The following is a 27,959-nucleotide window of genomic DNA, read 5'->3' as shown; positions in this document are numbered from 1 at the left end:
ACTCTAAAGAAGATCAATTACAAACTCTCTACTTTTTCTTTTTAATTAAAAATTCATTCTCCATCATTCCACAATCTTCTAATAATTCATCTCCATTTCATCTGAAACATTGAAAATAAAAAAAATAGAAAAAAAAATTATATAATATATACCATTTAAGGTATATACATTTTTTTTTATTTTACCTAAAAGTATTTTTTTTTTTTAATTTTTTCAAAGTCTTGATATTTTTATTCTGGGAATTTTTCAGTGTCCGATGCATTTTTAGCCATGGCTGAGACCTCGGGATGTATAACCATCGCACACTACGGAGGTAAAAAAACCTCTCACCGCCACAGTGGAGCCGCGCGACGGCGCGAGATGTGTAGCGGGGGCGGCATCACACTCTCATCTCGACTCCGGGTCGGTCGGCCATGCTCTTGCGCGCATCAGCCTCCTTCTCATACTCCCAACACGACATATACACACAACGAGACCAGCCGGAGGACTGGAACGACCAAGAGTAAGAAGACTAGAACTCACTAGAGTGATAGAGACAGAGTGTTTGTGGCTTAAGCGCCAGCGCAAAGCTCTAGCCGTTGGCTGAAAGCGCTTGTTCGAACGCGACAATCGCAGAGTTCAGGTCGACGGCGGTTCGTGCGTGTCAAACTGTTGAGTGCACCAGTGTTGTTCGTGGTGATGTGTGTATTTCAGTATCATGTCAGGCGTTTGTCTCATCTAATGAACAACTCAATTGTTCTTTATTATTTTATGTAGTTTCCTACTTTGTTCTCCATTTCCATCACCTCTCTGATGCTCTTTGGAAAAAATAATATAATTTTTAGGCTGATGAGCTTTAAATAAACTTGACAGTTGCTTTATTGAAGCTTATTTTATTCAATCTGGTGACATGTGCGTGGGTTTACGGATGTACATATGAGAAAATAAGGACTCGATCGAGGAAAAGGATAAAATCCCAAGAGAACAAAAGGTTATATACTGTGGTTTAAAGTGAAAACAAGTTTACATGTCAAAGTGAGATCAAGAGAGAGAGAGAGAGAGAGAGAGAGCTTTACATTCAGAATCTCTTTTCCCGTCGCTATCCTTTCGTATTTTGCATTTTCCTCGCGTGCATCGTCTCTTCTTGGTACGTGACCTCCTAATGCTAATTTTCATCTCGTGCGGTCGTTTCACAGCTGGATGCTGATTTTAGCAAGACGAAATGACAACTGACAAATCACCATCTACACGCTCCGATGACATTGAATCGTGCGAAATTTTTTTGTTTTCTATCTTCAATCTTATTTTTTAATTTTATTTTTGAAAATAAAATTTTTATCTTGCAGTTTATTGAGAGCTGGAAATTTCATTTCATATGAAAATTTTATATGATAAAGAGAAAATGTAAAATGTTTTTTAACAGAATCCACTTGAGGAGATTTAAGATGAAAACTTTATTAGAGTAAATGAATAAAACCGATAAATGATTGTAATAAAGGAAACAAATAGTTTTAAATGTAAATGTATAATAGCATAAAAAAAATCTTTAACTTTTTTTTTCATTTTTTCTTCCAGTAAAATGTTGAATTGGATCCACTATAGTCGTTGCTGGAATGCTTTTTGATGCTTTAAAAGAATAGAAAGAGAGTCGGGTGAAATAGTTTTTGCGAGCTTCTCTATTCGTGAACCACTCAAAGGTCGCATACTGCTCATAGAATAAAATAAAAAAAAAGGTTTAATTAATCATGCTTGAATGATTTTATTTGAATCTATTGAAAATTTTTTCTACAATTTAATAGAGAAGAAATATTCACACACAGACAAAATGGAAAAATTTTTTCACAACCTCAGGATGGAAAATTATTTTATAAAATTCACACTGTGATAAAAATCCTGGCTCTCAGTAATTATTTAGAAAATAATGAGAAGGGTGTAGTTGTATTGTAGGAGTTGTAGTAGAGTGAAAAAAAAAGTTAACAATATAACTAAATAAAGTTGAGCGTTTATTCGATTTTTTTTTTTTTGCAGAAATTCTGGTGGGGTTTAGAGAAGGGTGAATATGCATTCAGTGATAAATGAAGATTTAATTAAATCAAGTTGCATTGAAACACTGATAATAACATCGTAGAGCAGTTAATTAATTTAAAGAAATAAACATAAAGAAAATTTGATGAATGATAAGAAAAACGATATAATCTTATTACATACACTGCAAACTTTGAATGAGTGTAAATGTCGCGAGTGTCAGTGATAAAATAAATAAACAAAAAAAAATGACGGATGTAAGAGTTTCACTGTGATTTTTCTAAGAAATCAACGAAGCGTTCACGCGTTTCAGGCGTCTAACTCGAAACGCGTTATTGGTATTCGCTGGAGAGTGCAGTAAAGAAGAAGAAGAAGAAGAAGAAGAAGAAGAAGAAGGAGGAGGAGGAGGAGAAAAAAAGGGGTATAATATAGGGGTAAAAAAATTAAGAAGAAACACAAGAAAAGCATAAGAAGCCAAAGGGGAGAGAAAAAGGTACTAAAAGCGGCTAAAGAAAGAAGGAAAAGCCGCGAAAAACATGACGCCACGAAAGTACGTAACTTATGGGTTCGCATAAATAACGGCGTTGAGCTCGTATAACGCCGAGGATCGATGTTGGTTTAGGTTCGTTCACTTTGGTGAGTCCGTTTATCCTGAACAACAGCGGAAAGAATACACCAGAACACCCCCAGTGATATAAAGTAGAAAAAGAAAAGGCTCAAGACAGAGAAATAATAACAAAAGGCATACCAAACTCCACAGAAACGAATAAACGAGAGGAGACGACCGGAAAATAATAAAAATAAAGAGCAAGAGTTATAAGAATAAAGAAGGAAAAGCCTAAACTTTGCCGACATGGGACTGTTGATGTTGCTGGCTGCTGCAGCCATCTTCTTGGGCTTTTGCCAGACGGATGAAAAAGGTAACGTATGGATAGATGAATGGATGCCATGTTAGATATGCCCTGTCTTATTCGGTCGCCAGTTTAGTTCTCTCGACCAGTGAAACGTGACGGGTTGTAAATAATAAAATATCGTGAATACATATATCAGCCTTTTTATTCTACTTTTTACTCTTTTTCTTCACATTCTTATTTCCTTTCGCTTTTTCCTTTCAAGATTTAACTCGTGATATATTTGTGTTATTAATTTTGCCGGTAATGCTTTCAGTATTGAATCTTTCATTAAATATTTATGGCCGTGGCAAAGTCTTTATTAAGCACATAAACATCGTTCCAAGTTTTTAAATCCAAAGTCACCAAAATGAATAAAATAATATTTATAATGAAATGGTGAACTTTAATGAAAATTTTTTATGCAATAAAAATATTTGGTAAATTATGCTCGATGCGATTACGGCTGTTTTTACTATCTTTAATTATTGGATTTATTTCTCCGTTGGACTAAAAATGGCTCTCCATCCTCAAGTAGTACTGAAAAGAAATATTATCTTCTTCTCTCAGCAAAATTATGTAGAAATTACTTATCATTACCGTAAATCATTTTTCCAAGATTTTCAATGCATTTTACTGCAGAATAAAAAATATGAAAAAAAATATATTCAGAGGAATTAACCGCATTTATAATTTCTTTAATTTTAAATGATCATTTTATATCTTGATATCGCCTTTCTTATGTTCTTCGTCCAATCAAGAATCTTATAATTTTTTACCTTCTTTATATTTAATGCTATAAGATCATTTCTTTATTCAATTGGTTATCATCTTATCTACAATTCAGATGTATTACTTCTTTAGCTTTTTTTTTTTTCAATGATTGAATAATTATTGAAAAAGTTTCTCTACTGATCAGAAAAATTGCAGATAAATGATAGAAATGAGAATTTAAATTATATCTTCGAAGGAAGATATTCAATACGCCATTTTATTATTAATACCTAGTCATGCAAAAATTTTATTTAATGTAATATTAATGAAATGTGATTATTACTTTTCACTTCGATATTGAATTCGTATGAATTAAAATTTATTGGAATGAAGCACTTGACATAATCATTTAGAAAATGTCTTTCAATAGCATAATAAACTTATATGTTAATATAAATTACAGTAATAACTATAATTTATTTTTTATAAAAAGATAAAACGATAAAAATTCAAGTATATTCAATCAAATAATTACAACAGTGACAACTCAGACCACACTAAAGTTTCCTTTTTATTAATATTTTTTACACACACGTCGGCTCTTTATCTTTATTACATACGTGTTTATAGAGGGTAGTTAGAGAGGGTAGTTTCCGGCAATAGTATTGGTTTTTTTTCTCTTTGTTACCTAAATCATAAATAAGCATTTTTTGAACTGAAAAATTTCCATTTCCACATTGAAAAAATAATATTTCTACGTGAAGAATAATTTTACTCTCCATCGTACGCTGAGAAAAAAATTTTTTTTTCATCAACCAAAATTTGATTATAGTTACAAAAATCTCATGCTTGAATGTGGCGAATAAATATTTAGTTGCATATAAATAATTTCCTGTTGCAAATAAGTGTAGTTATATTTTTTTAATAAATAACCAGCCTCCTAATTGAATGAATTATCAGCTGGCTCAAGATATCTTTATTAATTATTGCTAAACCCAAAGTATCAAATAATGTCAAAGCAATATTTATGTCAACCAAATGGATTCAAATAAATACTGATCCATATTTGTTAATATTTACAGAAATTTGTTAATAGTTAATAAATATTATTATACAAACGACAATTTATAATGAAAAATAAATTGATTCGGTTTAGTTGTTTAGTGACTTTTTGCTCAAGTATTTACTTTTCAAGATGGATTAGAAATCTTTTTATTAAAAACTATAGTTAAATTTTCGCGATAACAGTTGCTTATTGGTAAACCACAACAACCTTATGGTAACGATAATAGAAGCAAGCTGGCAGAGTACCATCACTAAGCTTAGAAGCTTAAGCCTCAAACGGGGTAGTTTGCTGTGTGAACAAACAAACGGATATTTGTGGAATGCACTTTTGCTAACAGAAAATTTCAATTTAACACTTGGTATTGGATGAAAGCATAAAAGTTTCATTGATGTACCTCTCTTCGTTTTACCACACAACGTTGGTATTTCAACTGTTAGATTGTCTCATTCGAGTTTCTATTGAGTTTATTTATTGATAGATATATAGCAGATGAGTTTGTTTTTGTTGTTGGCGTATTGCTATATATCTACAACACTACTGGCTCAAGTTTTTTGTCTAGAACATTTATCAAAGTTGATCAAGTTTTAATTAATTACTTGGACGTTTTTGTTTTATATTTTAAATAATCTAAATTGTAGATTTTTTTTTGTCGATGTTGAATATTGAAGATGTGTCATTTCGTGTTTGTCGAATATAAAATTTTTTTCTCTGTGAAAAACTGCTATTAGATTTGCTCAAATAAAAGTGATATTGAACTGTGTAAAGCTATTGTCAGTGATGGAAGCTCGTAAAATAAACATTTCTGTTTCCTCTTGAGTAATTGAATCCGTGAGTTCTGCACGTCAGCTCCATTATTTTACGATAGTATTACTGCCAATCTCATGATAATGCCAAATGATAATCATAATTTTGTACTAAAAAAACAGTATCATCAGCATCATTGATTCATTCTTAAGTATATTTAAGTAATTATTTTCTTTTATTTTTATTTTAATCAGCACACAAATATCTAAACTATCTATTTTAGATATAATAACTTTTGTTTGCATAATAGTACGACATAAATACAAAAATCATGCATATTCAGTAGCGATATCTACTTTCAATAGCTATTACTATACAAGACAAATTTGTTTTATTTTTTTTAGATTACAAAATCATAAACCATTTAATTCTGTGGACAGAAATTTGTACAACTTTTATGTTGACTAAAAAAAAATTTTAACACAACGAAAACTCAATATTTGGAAATTTATTTATTTTTCGCTTCAAATGAGCAGTGAAATAAAATTTTCAATGCTCTTTGAAGAGAAATAGCAATTTTTAACTGAAAGACTGAAAAAAGTACAGTAATAAAGATCTCTTTACAACATTTATTGGTATTATCCAGCCTTTTTACTTTTATGAATAAAATGTATAAATTGAGGAAATTTGGATTCTTTCATCATGTATTATTCAACTAAATGCTTCCAATAGATAAGACTCAATATAATTGTATTTGAATAAGTATTCAACATTTTTGTAATAAAAACATATTTTAGTAATTAATTATATTTTGTTTATGAGAAACATATTGTAATTATTTTACACGTGATTGAAGTATTAAAATAGCATAAATTATTTTTTATTTCAATAAAATTTGCCAGACTTTAAGCTGGTTTTTTTTTTAGAAATTCCTGTTAAATAAAACTTTCTTGGAGAATGTTTTAAGAGCGATTTAAATAATTTTCAATACTAGACAATCAATCGATAAGTCTTCAAGTAACTTGGTCCAGATGAGATTTATTTTCAAGTTATTTTTAGTGACTGAATTGAATATTAATTGATAATAATTACACATTACCTATGATAACAAATAAAAATATTGATGAATTAATTTTTCTTTGATTACAGTATCATTTTATGGCTCGAGTTACATTCATTTTCCGGTGCAAGAAGCAAAAGGAAGCACTGACATAAGTTTTCGTTTTCGAACACATCTCTCTGATGCAATCCTATTATTGGCAGCTGGAAAAACTGACTACTGTTTGATCAAGCTTGAAGCTGGAAGACTAAAGGTTTGTGTGGTCTTTTTCATTCTTTCATGTTCTATTGTCTACTCATTCGAGTGCCTGAGGGATTCTAGTTTCCATTTTAGGCTTACCACTCGTTACTTTTCTTCCCTTTTTTATCTTTTAAAGATCTTTAAATGAGGTGACGTTACCATACAGCCTTTTAATCGTAGCTTTTTAATCAAAGGCTGTATAAAAGTATATAAAAAAGCTTCTACTAAAACGATTATGAAACATTTACGCCATTTAGCATGATAATAATAATAATTATTATTATCGTTATTAAATTATCATTCATCGATCGATGATTCTAAATGCCGAACAAATATTTATTAATCTCAGTTATAACTATTTTGGTATATGGCTTGGGAGAAAGTCTAATGATAAGCGAGTTAGCTAAAACATAAATTCAAGAGGTCGAGAATTAGCCGTTCGTTGGTGGTAATCGATATTTGGTGGACGTGAAACTTGCCTGCACAGCACATATAGCTTGGTCCATCGAACTAGAATGAAGCGAAAAGAATTAAAACCAAGTAGAAGAGGAAATGGGAAGAATGAACGAAAACAAAGGCGCTAAATAAATGGCCAAACTCACTCTGATAGTAATTGATGGGACGCAATTGGATCAACGATTGCTAAAAATGTTTGCTACGCTTCAAACATATCCTTGTTGTTTTTTTAAATTTGTTTTTCACTTTAACCAGCACAAAATGTTTATTCTTACTGAAAAATATCTTTTATTGACAAGCATTACTAAAATTCTTCAAAGTGTTTAATTAATTCTATTCATTAAAAGATTGGATATTTTATTGAAGTTAAATTATCATCGTTAATAGATTGATGAATTTTGAAAGAGATAAAACTAATCAAGATCGTCAAAGCGAATAAAAGAATTCTGGGAAGAAAGAAAAGGACGTGGGTTCCTTAACGTGTGTCGAACAAGTATGTTACATGAGAAGGAAAATTGAAGGCTCATTGATCTTCTATACATAAACTGGAGGAAAGTTGATATCAAAGGATATTCACGAATGAGGGTGAAGCTGGCAAATTTCTCGGTACGTGATAATTAACTCTTAACGATCTGACTTGGCACGAGGTCAAGCCGGCGCGGTTCTAAAACGAATATCACGTTGCAAATTGACGTAATCCCTCGGCGGAGATGTTCCCCGCTCGGATAATTAATCAAGCGAGCTTCTCGAACCCGAGATCCAGGCGTAATGACACGGCTGCTGAGTCTTTGCCAACTCCAAGGAACATTTACCCCTCGTATAACGTCGACCCTTCTGGATTTTCTTATGCTCGACAATGTATAGTTAACATCCTTACAATAAATCTTAACAATTGTAACTTCTATTTACTACGTTTCATGTATTTCTATTTCTTAAATAGAAAATAGTTCGACAAGGATAATTGAATAATCAGAATAACATCAATTTCATTAATTAATTACTAAGTCATTCAAAACATTCAACCGATATTGATTTTCTTTTTATCTGAAATAGTTTCGTTTAAAAATATTTTCAATGTATAAAGTTTTTTCCATAAACAAAAAATTTGAATAAAGCCAAGAAAATGCCATAATTTCCACTCGAGGAGACAGGCCATTGGATTCCGATGAAATGCCAGATCAAATCGATTCCAAACGATTTCCCTTGCTGTGATAAAATGTATTTTCACTTAAAAATATGTTCAATGAAGCAGCACATCTGTCCATCTATGATAACTAGTAGTCCACATAGTCCAAGAAAATTGATCAAACCCTCAATATTTCCGAGTTTGAGTTTAAGTCGGTGAATTATTTATATGAGCAAATATTAGCTTGAGGAATTTGGTTACTGAGTAACAATAAATGAATTAGTGAAACCACAATTAATTAGTCAATGAATGTATCCACATGAATTGTACACAATAGTTATACAGATATGGCATAAAAGAGGTTACAACTATGATAATTTAGTGTAACATGAAGAAGGAAGGTTTTGCGGAAATTGCTTTCGTTATGTGTTGTACTATACACTACTATTCTAGCACACACCGAGGTAACGTCATATTAATCTTTAGTCCTGAGGGAAAAGGATTTGGCAGCCGTAACTTGGCGCTTGTGTAAAGTGTAGAGGCCTGGTAGGTCTCTCCGTTTATGTTGAATCTGCATAACTATTCGTGCTTGCTTCCGAGGTTGAGATTTAAGCTTGGAAAATAAGGTTTTTCAAGACACTGCACTTTTCAGCTTTACAGACGTTTCTACAACGCATTTTGATATTGTAGCAACCCAGAGTTTTCTATTATATATGCAGATTTATGCTAGAAAATAACTGAGACAATTTTCTTAAATTTATCTTCTACATCACCATTATTTTATTTCTATTATTCTAAACTTTTTCAACTCTCTGACAGTTGTTGAGTATACAGTCTGAGTTCTTGCAATGGATACGAAAATTAAAAATTAAACATTTATTAGATAGATCGTTTCACTATGATTTTAGATTGAGAAAATAATTTACTGTAAATAAGTCATATTTATTTCAACTAAGAGAATCAAAATTTTGAATGGTTATAATGAAATATTCTGTTGGAATGGTTTTTTAAAATAATAACAAAATAATCCAGAATGGTTTAAGCAAGGCCCTTAAAGTTAAATAAATTGATTTTTGCGAGTAAAAGGGTAAATAAAATTAATAAGTGAGGTTCTCGACATTCAGGGAGAGTTTATTTTATCATTTCTGATGCTTATGAATACTTTGATAGATCCTAAGATTTTATTCCACGTGGTTTTCATTTTTTTTAAATTTTCGTTCATATAACTTTTAAAACCCCAGTTCCATGAATAGAGTATCTGAGTGTTGGTTTATTAAAATGTTTTATTGAATTGATCATTTTTTTTAAGATCTATGGTGTCTTAGAAAGAAATAATCTCATGTCACTTGTATTTAAACTTATCATCATCTTGAACCAAATATCAAAATATATGTCGTTAAATTCGATAAAATATTTAACTGCGAATATTACAAATTTTTTTTATTGATTAAATGGAAAAAATTTTTCTAAGTGTACTTTCGTAGTTTCTCATATTCAAAAATGTTTCTTATTTAGAATAAATAAAAATTTATGGATGTGAAGTGGATACAAAATGATTACGTTATCAGTTCATTAAAGACACTTCATTTATCTTTTTGATACATTCAATCTATTCTGAAACTTTGCTCAAAGATATTTCAAGAATGGAGTGAATGGTTTTAATCAGTAAACGATCAATGAAATATTTCAATGAACCTTCGAGTTATTAATACGTTCTAGAAAAAAAAACTTTTTTTATAATATATATATATTATATATAAAAATATAAGAAGATACCGAGAACATGGTTATATTGAATTCACAATTCATTCGTTATTTCATTTTCTGTCAATTTTAGGTCCACATAAACTTGGGTGCTGGTGAAAGTGAGATTGCAAGTCCGAAAGGACTGACGTTAAATGATCTCAGTTGGCATGAAATCCATTTGATACGTCGTGAGGCAAATATGACTTTACAAATCGATGTTATTCACACCACACGAACTTTGCTGCCTGGAAGATTTTTCGTCTTGAATGTACTTTACGGTGTCTACATAGGAGGACAAGGCGATTTCAACAAGCTATTTCTAGGTAACAAACTCACTACTTGACTCTCTTGACTCATCCAGATTATATTCGTGTACCAACTTTTGCTACATATCTACCCAAGTCTCGTGTTATAATCTTCTCTTAAATACTACACACTCAAGGAAGATTATTTATTGTCTGTGTAAATTCTACAATTAATTGTTGAAATTACATGAAAATTTATTCACCGTAACTATTATTTATTTTTTTTTCCAACATTAACAATACTTGTTTTAAAACTAACAATTTCACTCACGTCTAATATTTTATCTTAAGGTAATATAGGTCGTCAACAGATCAATTTTTTTTCTAAATTTTAAATTAATTACTTACAAAAGTTAAATAAATTTTATAATACTTAGTAATACACAAAATCAAATAAAAAAAAAAATTACTTTGAAACTGCTGTTACATATTATAAATTGGAAAACTATGAATATCATAATTAATCATTAATATCTTGTAATAATGTTCGTTGACATATATTTTTTTGTAATTAATAAATTTCTCAAACTTTAATCTTGATTTTTGATTATAAAAGTCGTTAAAGTATTCTCAAACTTGCCAAAAATTAATATGGATTTAAAGTTGGTTCATTTGAATTTTTTCTTCTGTTTAAACCATTTAATAGTCAAACTATAGACGTAAATGCTTGTCACCAATGCTGAAAAAATATATCACGCGAAATAATTGGGAAATAAATAATTTTTCATGCAGCAATTCAATAATTGAGTGCCGCCATCTGGTAAATTGTAATATTTCCATCAGGTCGCACAATATCTATACTATTCAAAGGGTGAATTTTTCCATTACTTCATTTCATATAGCATTTTAAATCAAAATCCTACAAAAACCTATGATAAATTGAAAAATAATTTATGCATTTGTTTATTTATTAAATTAGACAAAATAAAAATTCCAATATTTTAATAATGCAACTATTAAATTATTGAAATATCAGCAATATTTATTAATAGAATAATGAAATTATTTAGTCATTGCAGAACAATTGAATAATTCCAATTTATAACTATTTAACTATTAATTAGACGTGAATAGGTCGACTGGAGGGAAAGGGCGTGCTCTACTTAGAGATTCATTAGTCGAGCTGATGAGGGATCAGGGTTGATGCTAGGTGATGGATAAAATGTTTACGACAGGGTTTAAGTCATGGTCAACATTGGATAAGCCTGTGATAAATTTATTGATACAAAAAGCACTAACTAGTTTACTTTTAGACACTTATTAATTGACTTATTATGGAAAACTATTTATTTGAATATATTTCACAACATTTGTCAATATAAAATATATTTTGTTTAATCTTCTTATTAAATAAACTTTTATGCCTCTTACAAAAGTAAACTAATTTGAACTTTCATAATATTTTTACGTTATCATACTGTTGTTTTTTTTTACGATATGATGCAGTATTATCATCTATTTACTGGATAATATTTCCTGATCTCACATTTATTTATGATACTCGCTCAATAAAGCTAAATTGCAGACCTCTTTTATATATTATTTAACAGATAACAAATTGCTAAAATTACTATAATACTTTTTTTTTTATCTAAATGAATGAAGATGAAATCTTAACCGCGTTAAATTAATAACAACATTTATTTGTTTGAAAAAGTTATCAAAATACTTAATTGCATTCAACTTGGAATGGAGGATAAAAAGTAAAAATATTCTAGAGCATGGATTTAAAGTGGTTATCGTTATTGAATAGTCGACTTGAACAGATGATGTATATGTTGGCTTTACTATGAACAGTAGTAAAAGTAATCTCCCTAAGAAACACAAAGGAGATCTTTCTTCGTTTTCTTCATTTAATTTTCTTTCTCCTACCCAGGTCACCAAATTGAATACGATCAGCGCAAACAGCGACTTTCCTGGCACAATATTCCCGAGGCTAACCGGCAAAATTCAATTTACATATTCATGACAATTCATTTGTTCGCTGTTGTATAGCCGAAATTTCTGAAGAAAAGTCCGATAATTCTCCAGTTTTACTTCCAAGACAAAAATATATATAACAAACGGACAAGACTGTCTCTGGTAGTTGATACCAAATGTTATGCTGATTAAAAGTTGCCATTTTTATTTTCTTTTTCATTTTTTGCTCCCGGATTATAGAGATTAATGACCAGGATGATAAAAAAGTCATTAATAAAAGTGCATACAGTGATTTACTTTTTTTTTTTCATTTTTGTATTTTTTTTTGTTCAAATTAATGAAACACCAGTGTTGGATGTTTTATCTGAACTACTTTTATGGTTTAACTCTCTTCTCTACTTGCATGCTCTTTCTAATTTACATAAATAAATATTTAAGAAAGCTAGGATGAAACATGTTATCTTTCTCGAGATGTATACTCTCCTAGAGTCAAGAGATACTGCGCGATGTGTAATTCACCCTTTGATAGATAGAACGTAAACTGCTTGGATCCATATTCAGTATGTTTTTCTTTTCAATTTACCAATTAAACCTGACACTACTTGCCAATTAAAAACAACTACTTCTTGTTAATTTATATTTATTCTATTTCAAACCTTCACATACATACTTAAAATTATTTTCAAAATCCTAATGAACTGATGAATAACGAAATTGTGAAATAACCATTCTGCATAATGAATGTACTAAGTTTTTGTAAAATACACCTCAACTTTAATTAATTTTTCTTTTAATATGTTAAATCATTTATATGTAAAAAAATTTATCATCATAATAGTGAGTTATTATAAATTCATATTTATTTTAAATGAAAAGCATACTGTGGAGAGAGGCGGTATAAATTTGACCTGATTAGTAAATGAATGAAGAATTTAAATTTCTATAGAATAATGTCTTGTCTCATCGTTTCGATAAATATTACTAATTTTATAGTATAAGAAGCAAAAAAATTCCAATTTTAATCCATTTTTATGGTTATATAAATAAATTTAACCATGCATACTATAATGTAATATTTAAAACGATAAAGCTTTTTTATGCTTTCACTAAAAATTCGTATTATCTCTTCACAGGTCACACTGAATATATGAGAGGCTGTATGGCAGACATTATTTATAACGGAGCAAATGTAATAGAATATACAAAGTCACGGCGAAACAACTCAGAAGCTATTGCAGTTACGTGGGGATGTTCATCAGTATTTGATGCAACGAGAAGAGATGAAATAAGTTTCCTCGAAGAAGGTGCTTTTTTATCGATTCCAAAGGCAATATCACGCTCAGGATCAAGGTAAATATTTCATTAAAAACCTTTATTTATATTTGAAATAAGAAAGTACGAGAAATAAAACTGTAACAAAATAGAAATAAATGAGTTTCTTCCAATGGTGAAAATTAAAGGTGACATTAGTGAGAATTGATTGTCGATGAAAAAAATTTTCAATCATAATAATAATAAAAATGCCAGACACCGGTACTTTTTCTTCAGTAAAAAATAAATATATCTAAGGATTTTCAGACAGTAAATTCAATTTTAAAGTGAAATTGCCATTTGAGTATTGTTTCAAGTTATACCGATTTTATTCATAGAAAAAGAATAAAAAATATTAACTTTATCAACATTTACTTTGTTGTTACTATTATTTATTTGATTATGTTCTGTTTCGAGATAAGAATAGAAATTTAAATGATATCGTTAAAAAAACTAATATAATAATATTAAAAATTTCAAAGTTGAGCTTTATCATTAGTATGCATTTGGGATGAGAAGAAAATATATAAATAAATTATTTGCTCAATAAATGCACATTCAGAATAATATAATTTTTTTCGTGATTTGCATATCAAAAAGGTGCTTTTGAAATTTAATCAAAATTGACTTCTCGCGGTAAATCAGCTTGATTAAATTCGTATTATTGTGTATATTACTTTCAACTTGAGTATGTGTATAGATACATTTAACGATAAAATTAAAATTTTTTCTTCACTTTATAATTCAATAATGAAATAAGAAGATTAGTTTGAAAGTATAATTAAAATCCTGTTTTATTTGACCATATCTCAATTTAATGATTGTTTGCCACTTTTCAGAGTGTATGCACTCCTTTTCAAGCTGTCTATAACAACTTTTTTCACTTATCAATCCTAATCTATTATAAGCGACTTTTTTTATAAATTCATCAACAATTAAATATTATATTTATTTAGTATAAGTTATTTTGACACACTTTTATTTTGCAGTATAACTAAGGGAGGTCTTGATGTTGATTTTCTATTCATTAGGTAGTAATAAAATAGTTGAGGAGTTTATAAGAAATGATATATAAAATAGGAAATAGGTTTAGTAGATTTAGTATTGTTGTTCAAAGTTAACATTACAAGTTATAATATAGCAAGTAATGGTGATATGGTAGAGATTGCTATTGTGAATACCGTGTCACCGCATTGCAGATGGGAATTGGAGTTGAAAACGACCTCAGGGATGGGACTGCTGCTGTACAACGCAGGACAGGCGTCTCATGCTGATTATTTGGGCATTGAGTTGCAAGAGGGCAAAGTAAGACTACTAATGAACAAAGGAAATGGCGCGACAGAGTTGATTCACTCGACGAGTGTGAATGATGGGAAATGGCATAAAGTCGTAATTGACTTCAGGCCGAGTATGATTGGTATCAGTATCGATAAGCAGGTTGAGCATCAGAATTTAACAGCGGGCGGAAATCGATACTTGGACTTGGCTGAAACTCTGTATATCGGAGGTACTGAACTCAATAAACGTGCACGAGCAATCGGCAAAGGCATTAAATCCGGCGATAGGAGCTACAAGGGATGTCTGAGAAACATGATGCTAGATTCAACAGAGATCGGCTTGCCTGACGTCAAAATCAGCCAAGGAATCGTCGTTGGATGTATATGGTTTTATCCATGCCTTGAAAAGCAACCATGTATTGAATCTGCAACGTGTTCTCAGCTTGGTGTCGACGCGTTTGAGTGCACCTGTGAGCAACCCCATTGCGTCACGACCAATTACGTCGAGAACTCTAGCGTGAGTGAATTGTCATTTATTCAATTAATATTATCTGTAACTTTGAAACTCTGATGCATAGAGTTCGATCATAAACCATCATATTGGGTGAAACTAATTGATGGAAATAGGTAATAATGAATGAGTACAAAGAGACTGATGGTAATTCTATAACAATACTAATAGACTTGTTATTCACTTCTCTTCTTCATCCAGAATTTATGCTCAATTGTTTGTTTCTCTGTATGTATGTCACTTTAATATCGAGAGAAGGTCCACCTGCCGATCAGCTATTCTAATTAGCTGTAGTGCGATGATGCTTAGGGATAATTCCAATGTGATGGTGTTTGAGTGAAGCTGCTTCACAATGGGCATCCTGTTTACTTGCGCGGTTTGTGGTTGTCGTTGAACGAGAGTGCTGATTTGCGGAAGCCTCCATTCAAGAGTTAACGAGTTTGTAACTCTATCGGTTGTCTGATTTATGTAATTCTATACTTTAATCATCACCATTTACACTCTTATATTATTACAGAAAAATTACCACAGTACCAATTATCATTATATTTCTTCAAGTCTCCAGTTTTTATTTCATTTAACATTTAATAAAACTTGTGGAATATTCTTTTAATCTCGATGATAATTTATATATTATCTTTTTAATTAATTACCTATAATAATTAATTTATTTTCATCAGTTTAATATGTAATCATTTAATATTAATTGAATGAATAATATTTAAAAATCAATAAATTGCTTTAATCGGACAAATTAGTTCCTCAAATATAAAAACACAAATAAACTCAAATAATTCAGTACTTCATTAACAATTAGTTGTCCCAGGGCAAGTATCCAGCTCTCAAACAATATTTGGCAAAATTTTATAGTTTGAGACTTGTTTAAATATTTTTATTATCTCCCTAAATAAACTGCTGGCAACAATTTTCAATAGTCATACTAACACTTATTTAAATTGCATCAGACACAATTAAAAACCTTTTTTTGTAAATTCGTGTTATTTAAAATTTCTCCATTGCCATTCCATTTATATTCTGTGTCATTTTACATTTTACCAAATTCATATATTTTCAGAATATAGATCAAAGAATAAATTTATTAATTCAACTAAAAGGTTTTTTTTACTTTCAATTTAAATTATAATGAAATAAAAATAAGTAGATGCAATCAATTGAATATATTTGTTATGAAAAAGATAAAAAAAATGATTTTATATAAAACAGTTTACTTGATTGAAAACATCAACTTATATCGATTAGTAAATGCTATCAAGCATTGAGACGTCTATCCGTTTGATTGGAATAACTCCCTTTGGAGATGGAATCATTTCCTTGTGGGTTCGATATACGATGCTCGTCTCGTAGGAAATCAAGCTATTTTATAAGGTTCCCTTGAGTACCTACAATACGCATTGAGTTCTTTTCCTACAAGTGACTCTAACAGTCTTGATCTCTTTCAAATTATTTTCTCTTTCTTTTTTATCAACTGAAAATTCACAACAACATATTGCTTCCTTATTCTTTTCTTCAGCTACCATTACTCCAATTGTAATACTATTTGGATAACATCATTGTACAACTGCTTGTGTACCTTTTATTTATCATAGAAATGTGAAATTGAATTCAATTCTAATTAATGTATTTAAAAATTGTATGACTATTAATTTATTGTTGTTATAACAATACTTTTTGTTTATCATGATCATAATAATACAGTAATATTATTGTGTAACACAGGAAAATGGAAGTTTAGCTCTGGATTTGGAAATCGTAACAGTGAAGTCTATTGTGGTAGCAGAAGGTGAACATGCACCCATTACCACCAACAATATAGCAATGGTCCTGGACATTGCCAAGTACGGTGTAAATAAGGACGGAACAATTTTCAGCCTTGCCATTCCACCAGAACATGGTAGACTTGCTCTGGATTCAATCTCAACCTCTACTCAGTCATTTACGCTACACGACATTTACAAAAAAAAGGTTGGTATCTGAAAACAAGTTGGAGAGATTAACACATATTGACCATTAATGTATTGTAACTTTAAACATTTATTAAAACTTTTTTCAAGTCACATTACTTATTGAGATTAAAACTTAATATCATTGAATTAGTTATCAAGTACGTGCACTTAAAATTATTATTTTATTGAATAGTAGATGAATGACAGCTACTATCATTTATTATGATATGTGAATTATTAATATCAATATATTTGTTACCATTCCACGATAAATTTAAATATTAATGAAATTTTTTTATTGCTTTCTAAATAATGTACATTATTTATGACTCGAATATTTTTCATAATATTAATATTTTATATTAAATATTTTTTGCCAGCTTACTACTCATCACTAACTTGAATATGCAATTTTATTCGAATGGAATTGTTTCTAGTTTATGTTTTATTTAACTATATTATGTATTAAAAAACATATTGTTTAATAGATTATAGAATAATTTATTGATACATTGATGACAAAATAAAATCCATTTTTGTCATCAGAGAACAATAAATATCTGTTGACTATCGATCAATATATTTTAATTTGATCAAGTACATTAATTTATCTTTACTTTAAAGTTTATCAGTCGAAGATAATCAAATTTAAATCATACTCCAACTGAAATACTAAATTTTTTTTAATTGATTTTCCAGAACAACTTGATACTTATCCACTTTGCATATTATAGATTACTATAAGCTATTTTCAATTTCAATTCTGATGTACTTTATTATCTAAATCTAGCCTTTTATCCTCCAAAAATTACAGAATCATAATTCTCGAGTTATAACTGTCCGTTTTATAGGCATAAATCTATGTTTGCTTATGCCTCTACAAATATAAAGGTTTTATATTACATAAGTTAATATCAAATACTAAAATATAATATGAAAACTAATGTATAAACATTCATGATATTCAATAGAAAATAAAAATTAAATAACATTTTCAATATATTAAAAGAAGATAAATATTCAATATTTCAATAAATGTTCAAACAGTTTTCAAGTTTTTAGTTTCAAGAAAAATAAATATTTGGAATTCAATTTTATAAACGTGGCAGTTATTTATTTTGAAATGCTCAAAGAAGAAATATCTTATAAAAATTTCAAATGGTTATCCAACTGGTATTATTTATTGTTGAATGATACATTTAATAATCGACTGCAATAAAAATAAAAATAATTAATCATAATTATATCAGTATGAAGAAGAAGCTTAATGATGTAATTTTATCTAATAAAAAATGTGATAAAATACATGAGACTCTGGTAACAGTTTAAATATTACTATTAAACACAGTCAGTTATGCACAAGAATTTTTTTTAACGTTTCTCATTAAAACTAACTAAAATAAAAATAATATTCATAAATAATAACGTTATGAAGTGTATCATTATTAAATTTAAAATCTTCCATTTCAGTGAAAAGTTTACTGCTGAAAATAATATTATTATTATTGTTTAAGTCAATTTTGGTATTCTCATATTTTCTAATAGAAACTTTTTTTAATGATTATAATTTAGACAGAACATAATAAAAGAATCTTCAAAAGCAAGTAGAATAGGTGTTATAAATAACCAGACCACATTTAACAAGTACAACTACAAACAGTTATTAATAAACATCTCTGATTTTTTTTTTATTTCCATGTACTTTTTTGTTCTATTTAAGGCTCTTCGCTATCTAGCTTAAGTACACATCCATATTTCTACTTTAGATATGCAGTTTCGAGTTTTCCTCGGTCAGTGGTTTCGTGGTTGGGTCTTTAAACTTTCTATGAAACTTAAATTCGGAAAGTGTTCTATAATGCATATGAGTATTGTTAGAAATCCTGGAGTAAAGTTAAATAACACAAGCGATACCCTTGGATTGTCCTGCAGACTAAGTTTTGAATTCATATAATCGATTGGCTTTTGCGATAGTCGATAGACAGTTGAAGTAATTTATAACACTATTGTATATATGCATGTATAAATGAAAATGTATTAAATTGTATAAAAGAAAAGTAAAAGTGTCATACATATTGTAAGGAAAAAGTATAAAAAGTTAGTAAAAACTTATGGAAGAAGTGGAATACGTTGAGAGTTTGACTGAGTCTTGGGCTAATCTTGTGGATCAGTGAAAAAAGTGAAGAAATGAGTTTGTAAGCGTCGACTGAGCAATCACGTATTCGTCTTCTAATAGTCTTGGAGAATAGTCTATAGATAGTACGTGCGAGAAAGGACCTAACTTTAGAAGCATTAGGGAGAGAGTGGAGTGATAAAAGTACACCCGTTTGTCGCTTTTAAACTTGTGATTTGTCCAGCCAACTAACATTTATACATATATCTATACTCGTTATATGACATTAAAATAACAAAAAATCATCCACATTTAATCTCCTCTGTCTTTAAATTTTTTTCTCTTTTTCTTATAGTCTCTTTTCAGTTATATGAAACGTAATGAAAAAAAGTTTTGAGTGTTGAGGAAATATTGAAAACTTCTATTAAAATATTTTTACAGCTTGAAATATTTTCTACTAATCTCATCATTGATAATAAAAAGTAAAAAAAAAAATTATTTTTTCATTTAAAATAAAAGATTCTTTTGTTATAAATAATAATATTAAACATTAATTCGATTTTACTGATTTTAATGTTTTTTTTTTTTTTAACTTTTCAAGAAAGCCATTTTCTCATCAGAATTGATATCCTTTTATAAGAATAACTTAATAAAGCGTTTAAAAATTTTCATCTAAAAATGTTCTTTGTACCTTAATTTAACTATATATTTTCTGGTGTTATAAAGATATTTTTTTTCTTTAAAATTAATTCTGGTGAGCGCCGTATGTTCTACACTTGGGACTTATCTTTGCTGGCAACTTTGTAGCGTCGACTTTTGAATTAATTTCCCACAGCTTTATTTTCCCTTGCGAACTACTTTTTAGAATAATTGAGTCAGACAACCCTCGCGGTATGCTAATTGTCGTATTTTTAATGAGCCATGACTTTGTTTAAGTGGCACATGATTGTAAAACTGAATGAAACTTAAATATTGTTTTTTTTTCTTATCATTTAAATATCTTTTGTTTATTTATTATACTATAAATACCTACAAATGAGTAATAACATGCTGAAAAGGATCATGAATAAAATTACAGGTACACTATGTTCATGATGGCAGTGAAAACCCAGAGGATTCCATGATATTGGAGTTAAAACTGACGGCTGGAATTGGCTTCACGCTTCCTGGTTATCTACAGAGCCGTCTGAGATTTCCCCTCCATGTCAATATTACACCAGTGAATGACCCACCACATCTAGAAATACCTACCACCAAGGTCCTAAGGCTAGCCCAAGTAAGTTTTCCCTAAATAACTTGCATTATGATAGTTAAAAGTAGTAGGATAGGGTAGTCTTGAATCGTTATTAAATATTTTGAATTTATTAACACAACGGTATACTGTAGGAAAATATGATCAGGCTGCTCATATGGCTGGCTATATTTTATAGCTACTGGAGATTATTATCTTCCTGCCATCATCTTTATATCTTAATAATTTTGAAATTGATTATCAACAAATCATAATCCGTAAATATTGTGGTATAATTGGAGTAGGTAAACAAAGAAGATTTAACCGCTTAAACCAAGCTCGCACATTTGGTTCTAACCATTAGTGTTTGACAGATTAACTAAATTATTTAGACCACAGGACAGGCATGTAGACATACCTGAGATTAATCAATATGACAATGTGGATTAATATTGTTAACAGGGAACACGGAAAACTTTAAACAAAGAGCTGGTGTGGGCAGTGGATCCTGATACACCCGCAGATATGCTTGTATATACTATTTTACGCACTGACATTGATGCTGGTCACGTTGAAAAAGTTAATCAATCATCTAGTCCCGTAGAGACTTTCACCCAAGCTGAATTGGCACAGGGTCTCATTTCCTACGTTCATCATGGAAATAGTGAGTATTTCATGCATGTAAGCTTGTTATATCGTATGTGACTTGTGATTGATGGAAAAAAAATGATGATTTTTTTTATAGCTAAATCGAATGCAATGTTGGGAATTCAAGTGAGTGACGGGATAGCAACGAGTAAGCCATCCTCACTGAGAATATCAGCTTACCCGTTACAGATAAAGTTGAAGCATAACACTGGTTTAGTAGTAGTACATCAATCGTTTTCGTATTTAACTTCGGCAAATTTATCTTTTGCTACTAACTCTGATGATACGAGTATTGAAATACTATACAGCATCATAGTACCGCCTCAGTATGGTGTTATCCAAAGGCTTAAAGAGCCAACTAGTTACTGGAGTAATGCGAATAATTTCACAAACAAGGAAATTGAATTGGGTTTTATCAGATATCTCCACACTACAGGAAGTCCAAGCCAAGATGTCTTTAAATTTCAAGCAAGCGTGAAAGAACTCAAGACACAGCAAACTTTTGATTTCAAAATTTCTTTTATTGACATGGAGTTAAAGGAAGTTATGAAAACTCCTATACATTTTACTAATACTAATGAAATCAATTTAACGAATGTCAATTTAAAGTATCAAACGAATCCATTAATTACGCCATCATCAAAAATTGAATTCACAATTTTAACATCTACTAAGTATGGTAATGTAATTCTAGGAGTACGTGAATTACTAAAAGGTGATAAATTTACCCAAGAAGACATTGATATGGGTAAATTGAAATATCGATTATTCAAGAAAGCATATTCGTCGATTCAAGATGAAATTTTATTCCAAGTGAGCGCACCACAATGTCAACCCTTGAGTTCAAGCCTCTCAATTAAGTATTCCATTGACGCAAGTTTAAAGGTACTAGAAACGTTGGAGACTTTAAATTTAATGGAAGGATCACAAGTAGCTTTAAGTATTACTCGAATGAATCCAAAGGAGTACAAAGTGAGCGGACTCGAATATAATATTACTGAAGCACCACGTCACGGATGGTTGTCTGTTCAGTGTCTTTCAAACCAGACAGCAAGATCCAACGTAACTTCATTTACTTCAGAAGAACTTCTAAGTCAATCGGTTTACTATGTTCACGATGACTCTGAAACGACTCATGACTCGTTTCGATACGTTGCTGTATCAACTGACAATACAGACTTCATGTATGCTGGTGAATTTCGATTTCAAATAAGCTTAATTAATGATAATCCTCCTGAACGATCTACCAGTGGAATTTTCAACGTGGTTATTAATGGAAAACGTTTGATAATGAGCCGAGATCTTAATTACATCGATAAAGATACCGGAACTCGTGCTAGTGATCTTAGGTACACTGTAAGAAATATCTCAAATGGAGAAATATACTCAGTAGAAGAGCCAGCTGTTCGTCTTGAAGAATTTACCCAGCAGAGCATTAATGATCGTCGTATTTTATTCAAACATCACGGATCGGAACTTGGAAGTTTTGATTTCGACATCAGTGACGGTAATTCACGAATTCCTGGAAGTCTAAAGATTCGAGCAAGTCATCCTTATGTACGTTTTTTAGAGACTAATGCAACGATCGTTCAATTCAATGGCACAGTTACTTTTAGTACAAAAGACTTAGATATAACTACTAATGTTGACATCAACGACAAAGAGATAAAGTTTTTTATTATCAATAGATCAAAACATGGAGTTATATTGAAAAATTCTCGAGAAATAAATACCTTTGATCGAGATGAACTTTTACATAATTTAGTGTCTTATCGGCATCTAGGTGGATCAATGACTAAAGATGAATTCCGAGTAAGAGTAACAGTGGGTGAAGTATCAGCTGAAACTCGGGTAATTATAAAAGTATACGCAAAGAGCTACTGGGAACCATTGATTGTAGAAAATAATCGAGTTATCTTGGTAGAAGAGGGTACTAGTGTGCCAGTAAGTAAAAGGAACTTGGAGATTGGTCATCCAAAAATACCTCCCGCAGAGATAACTTACTTGATACGTGAGTGGCCACGAAATGGTTACCTTGAGATACAAACAACTAGTGATGGGCACAGCGAAGAAGCGAAGGAGGACTATGAGGCGAATCTTGTCAGGCACTTTGATCAGAGTGTAATTAACGAGGGTCGTGTTTACTACGTGCAGTCAGTTGCTAATCAAACAGAAGACAGTTTCGTTGTTGATGTCACAAATGGAATAACGTGGATGCGAGGACTTGTAATTGATTTCCTAATAGTCCCTGACAAGCTTTACGTAAAAGTTGATAATATAACCGTTGTAGAGGGTAAAAGTGTACCCCTTGAGTCATCCAACTTCCATGTTATTACAACTTATTTTATTGGTAAATTAACCAACTATCAGATTACAAATAAACCCAAACATGGTATGATAATGGATTCAATTAAGAATAATCAAACGAAAAAGTTTTCACAAAAACAGTTAGATGCTGGAATTATTTTTTATAAACACAACGGAGATGAATTCACTTCTGATTACTTTCGAATAGTTATTATTGCCGGAGATAAATCTAGTCAGCCAGTGGATGTATGGATAAACGTTCAACCGGTCAATGATCAAATTCCTATACTTGTAAATCAATCAACAATAAAATTATGGCAAGGTGGAAGTGTAATTTTAACTTCTACCAATCTTTTAGCTGTAGACAATGATACTATATCATCAGAAATTATTTACAACATTACCAGCATAAAAAATGTATACTTTTCTCTCCGAACATTTCCTACTATTGATATTTACAATTTTACACAAGAACAAATAAATCAATCAATGGTTTTACTAACACACACCAATGATTCGCAAGCTGGCTTTACGTTTGTATTATTTGACGGTGTTCATATAACTCATCCATACAATGTTACAATAGAAACTGTTCCAGTTGAACTATTGATTAAAAGAAATGATGGTTTGAATATTTTTCCATTGACGAGGAAACCTATTACTGAAAATCTGCTACTGACATTGTGCTCTGATCCTGAACGGGAAATTAAGTATATCGTACGTCAATCTTCCAAGCTCGGAAAGATAATTATGGAAACGAGCGAGGGAACTTGGTTAGAAGTTGACAGATTTACGCAAAAAGACCTCAATGAAAGTAAAGTGACGTATGAACATACAAAGCAATTCATGGATTTATCAACTAATGATTCCTTTGTATTTGATGTGGAAACATCTTTTGCAAAAGTGATCAAAAATCAGGTAATATTACTTAATTCAAAAATTAATTAATAAATATAAAATTTCAAACCTTAGAATAATATTCAGTCCATTGTGAAGCTTCTATTCCTTAAATAATTATAGTAAAGCATATATATTACACTATAATGATGAACAATAGACAAGTGTCCAGATTCAGTAGACTGCACACAAATTGTATTTGGGTATTACACGGAGATTCTCGATGTTACTAGAATACTCTTCGTATGTTTCACATTAAAATTTAATATTAAAAGAAAATTATCTATACATGAATGATGAAAATCTTTTCTAAATTAATTAAATTTTATATTTAAAAATAAATAGTTGAATATCACCGAGTAATTCATAAAGAATAATTTATATTCACTATTTGCTATCATCCATTAATTATTGACAAACTTTGTTAGATGCCATAAAATCCTTTTCTCAATCTACATTTATTACCTGTCACCAAACTTTATTCTCACTGTATTCTTCAATAAAGTTATCCTCCGAACTTTCATAGTTTATAAATAAATTTACTCAGGTTATGAATAAATGAATAAATATTTTCATTGCAGATCTTCCAAATAGATGTTTCTGTATCAAGTGGTGGCCTAGGCAGATATATTACTGTAAAGCCTGTCCAAGTGAAAGAGGGAGAGTCAGCTCGAATATCCATGAATATCAGTGAAATAATCGAATATCTACGAACAAAAACAGGAATAGAAAATCCTCAAGTTATATCAAAACTAACAAATCAACCAACTCACGGGCACGTTATGCTCCTTCCTGATTTGAACATTACAACTTTTACTCAATCCCAAATCGAAGGATCAAAAGTCGCATACTACCACGATCACTCCGATAGCTTGGAAGATCAAATTCAGTTTTCTCTTTACCTCACGCCCGGTTACGTGATGCTGTGCAATGCTACAATTCCAGTTATTATTTTACCAGTGAATGATCAACCATTCAAACTGGAAACAGAAAGTCCGCTTATTACAGTAGTTCAGAATCAAACTCAAACAATAACGCGAGAGAATTTATTGACAACAGATCCGGACACTAAACCAGAAGAGCTTGTGTACGGTGTGATAAGTGGACCATCAGCTGGCAGATTACTACTTTTTTCTTTTGAACAAAATTCTTCTGAAGTAAAACAAGTAAATGAATTTACTCAACAAGACGTGAATTCAAATCGATTAGTCTACGAACACAGTGGATCATCGCCATCTGCTTCATTCTACTTTCGAGTTTCCGACGGTGGGTTCAGTCCAGTATACAAAGTATTTAATATTCACGTACAACCAATTAAATTAAATGTGACAACAAGCCCAATCACTCTCCAACAGGGTTCAAATATGGGTATAGTAACAGAGAAGAATGTCAAATTGGACACTAATGCTAGACAAGAACGTGTCACTTATAATATTATAGTATCACCAAAGTATGGGATGCTTTATGTAAAAGATGAAGTAGCTGTGACGTTTAAACATCCAGACCTCTTGTCTAAAAGTGTCGTCTATATTCAGACGGACATGAGTGCTTCTAATGACAGTTTTATTATTTCAGCACGACTAAGTGATTACGAAGTGCGTGGGATTAAAATAGATATCAAAGTCATTCCTCTGGTGATAATTAAACAAATGCCAGCACATGCTGGTGATAAAAATCAAATAACATTAGACTTTTTGGATGCAACGCCTTTAGCTGAAGCTTCTAATGATAATCCAATTTATCGTGTAACAGGTAAATCTCGGTATTGCAAATTGAAACGGATTATAAGAAATTCTGGAGACAAAAAAAGCAGTCGAGAACGAGAAATATCAAGATTTAGCCATCGAGATATTATTCTTGGAGTAATTTATGTCGTTTGTCGTAGACTGCCTGCGACAAATGCTGAAGGTCTTCCAGACAGTTTTCAATTCACACTTACAGTGCCAGCATATCAACCTGCTGATGGAGTATTTGAAATAAGAATAAAATCCGATCCAGAAGTAAATAATAGCACACTAGGTGGACCTATGGATCCAGTAGGACATGAAGGAGAAATGGCAATTGCTCCTAGCGTTAATTATGATTATATTCTTATTTTAGGAATGTTACTAGGTGTCTTTGTACTAGGAGTACTTGTAATTATTACGATTCGTTGTAGACATAAACGATATAAAAGCACTCAAGAGACAAAAACAACAGATACAACACCAACTATTGGTGTTATTCCTCTTCCAAGACCTCCAGATCATTTGATGCCAAGCACGCCTCACCTTAAACGTTTTGGCAATGATCACCTTGACATAACTTCTTCCACACCTCTTCCAACAATCACTACACTCCCTCAATGTAAAGTCACACCTTTAAATCCATTAGACAGTGCTGCCAGTTCAGACGCAGACGTTTCTGCGAGATATCCTTATGGAGTTCCTGATGCTGATGATTGGAGTAGTTTTGATACGTCAGAAATACCTTGTCAACCTGCTACCACAGTTCGAAGAACTAATCCTTTGCTCAGAAGAAATCAATATTGGGTCTAGCATTCAATGTATGGCTTGCATACTGATTACTCAGTACAGCAGCCAGGATAATAATTTATTTTCATTACACAAACATAAAAGACTGTACTGATTAGAACGGCTTCACAGCGTTCGCATCCGTTAATTGTTTTTTAGACTATACGTTTGATACCGCACACCATCTCAATTAATTCCGTTCAAGGGAGAAACCTAATCAATCAATCAATTGCCTACAGAGTTCCTCGATAATTAGCAAGAAGAAAGAAATGATACTTCTACAATTTATTCTCGGCCTAAAAATCATTTGTTTATATATTAATATATAAAAATATATATACATACTTATATATCTAAGTATTAATTTTTTTATATTTATTTTTTACTCATTTTCGAGAGCAGATTGTCAAATGTTGATTGTAATAAATGGATTGTTTTATCATGTGATTGATACACACCATAAAAAAGTGCTAGTATGTGTACAGCGATAATTTTATTATTCGACATCGAAATCTTTTAATTTTATATTTACTGTATACAATAACGATTAGATAATTAAGTAATTGTCTATGTTTGCACATTAATAAGTCTTTAAAAATTTTTATTATTAAGAGAATATAAAAATTTTATGTATAAATAATAATACTTATATTCGTGATGACAACGAATCGAAATATGAAAGATTCAAAAATCGTTACGAAAAAATTAAGTTTGTTCTTAAGTGATAAATAAATTAAAAATAAACTGCGCCTAAGTGTATGTTGTGTGCAGAGAATGTCTGCCTATGTTAAGTGGCGTATTAATGTAGAAATAAATCTAATATACGCGTGTTTCAGTATTAAAATATTTGAAATAAATTTATGGATGTTGAATGGTGAATGCCGCGCTCGTTGGTTTTTACAAAAAAAAAAAAAAAAAA

The 27,959-nt window shown here is 30.6% G+C and overlaps 1 protein-coding gene across 3 annotated transcripts; it reads left to right on the top strand.

Moving 5' to 3' along the window:
• The first annotated feature begins 517 nt into the window (after positions 1-517).
• Positions 518-27,959, top strand: kon (chondroitin sulfate proteoglycan 4-like protein). 3 transcript variants are annotated; one of them, XM_035079396.1, is made up of 11 exons: positions 518-970; positions 2,008-2,924; positions 6,568-6,731; positions 10,138-10,369; positions 13,405-13,621; positions 14,782-15,376; positions 17,108-17,353; positions 20,523-20,720; positions 21,138-21,339; positions 21,421-24,548; positions 25,109-27,959. In XM_035079396.1, the coding sequence occupies exons 2-11, from the start codon at positions 2,858-2,860 to the stop codon at positions 27,062-27,064; spliced, it is 7,005 nt and encodes a 2,334-aa protein (XP_034935287.1). In that variant the 5' UTR covers positions 518-970; positions 2,008-2,857; the 3' UTR covers positions 27,065-27,959. The 3 variants fall into 3 exon arrangements, with proteins under 3 accessions (XP_034935287.1, XP_034935286.1, XP_034935285.1); XM_035079395.1 differs by having other exon boundaries at positions 518-1,126; XM_035079394.1 differs by having other exon boundaries at positions 518-1,248.

Source organism: Chelonus insularis, unplaced genomic scaffold, assembly GCF_013357705.1.
Source record: "Chelonus insularis isolate UGA/USDA-ARS -01 unplaced genomic scaffold, ASM1335770v1 contig_24_pilon, whole genome shotgun sequence".
NCBI classification, from domain to species: Eukaryota; Metazoa; Arthropoda; class Insecta; order Hymenoptera; family Braconidae; genus Chelonus; species Chelonus insularis.
This window is presented reverse-complemented; position numbering and strand designations above follow the sequence as displayed.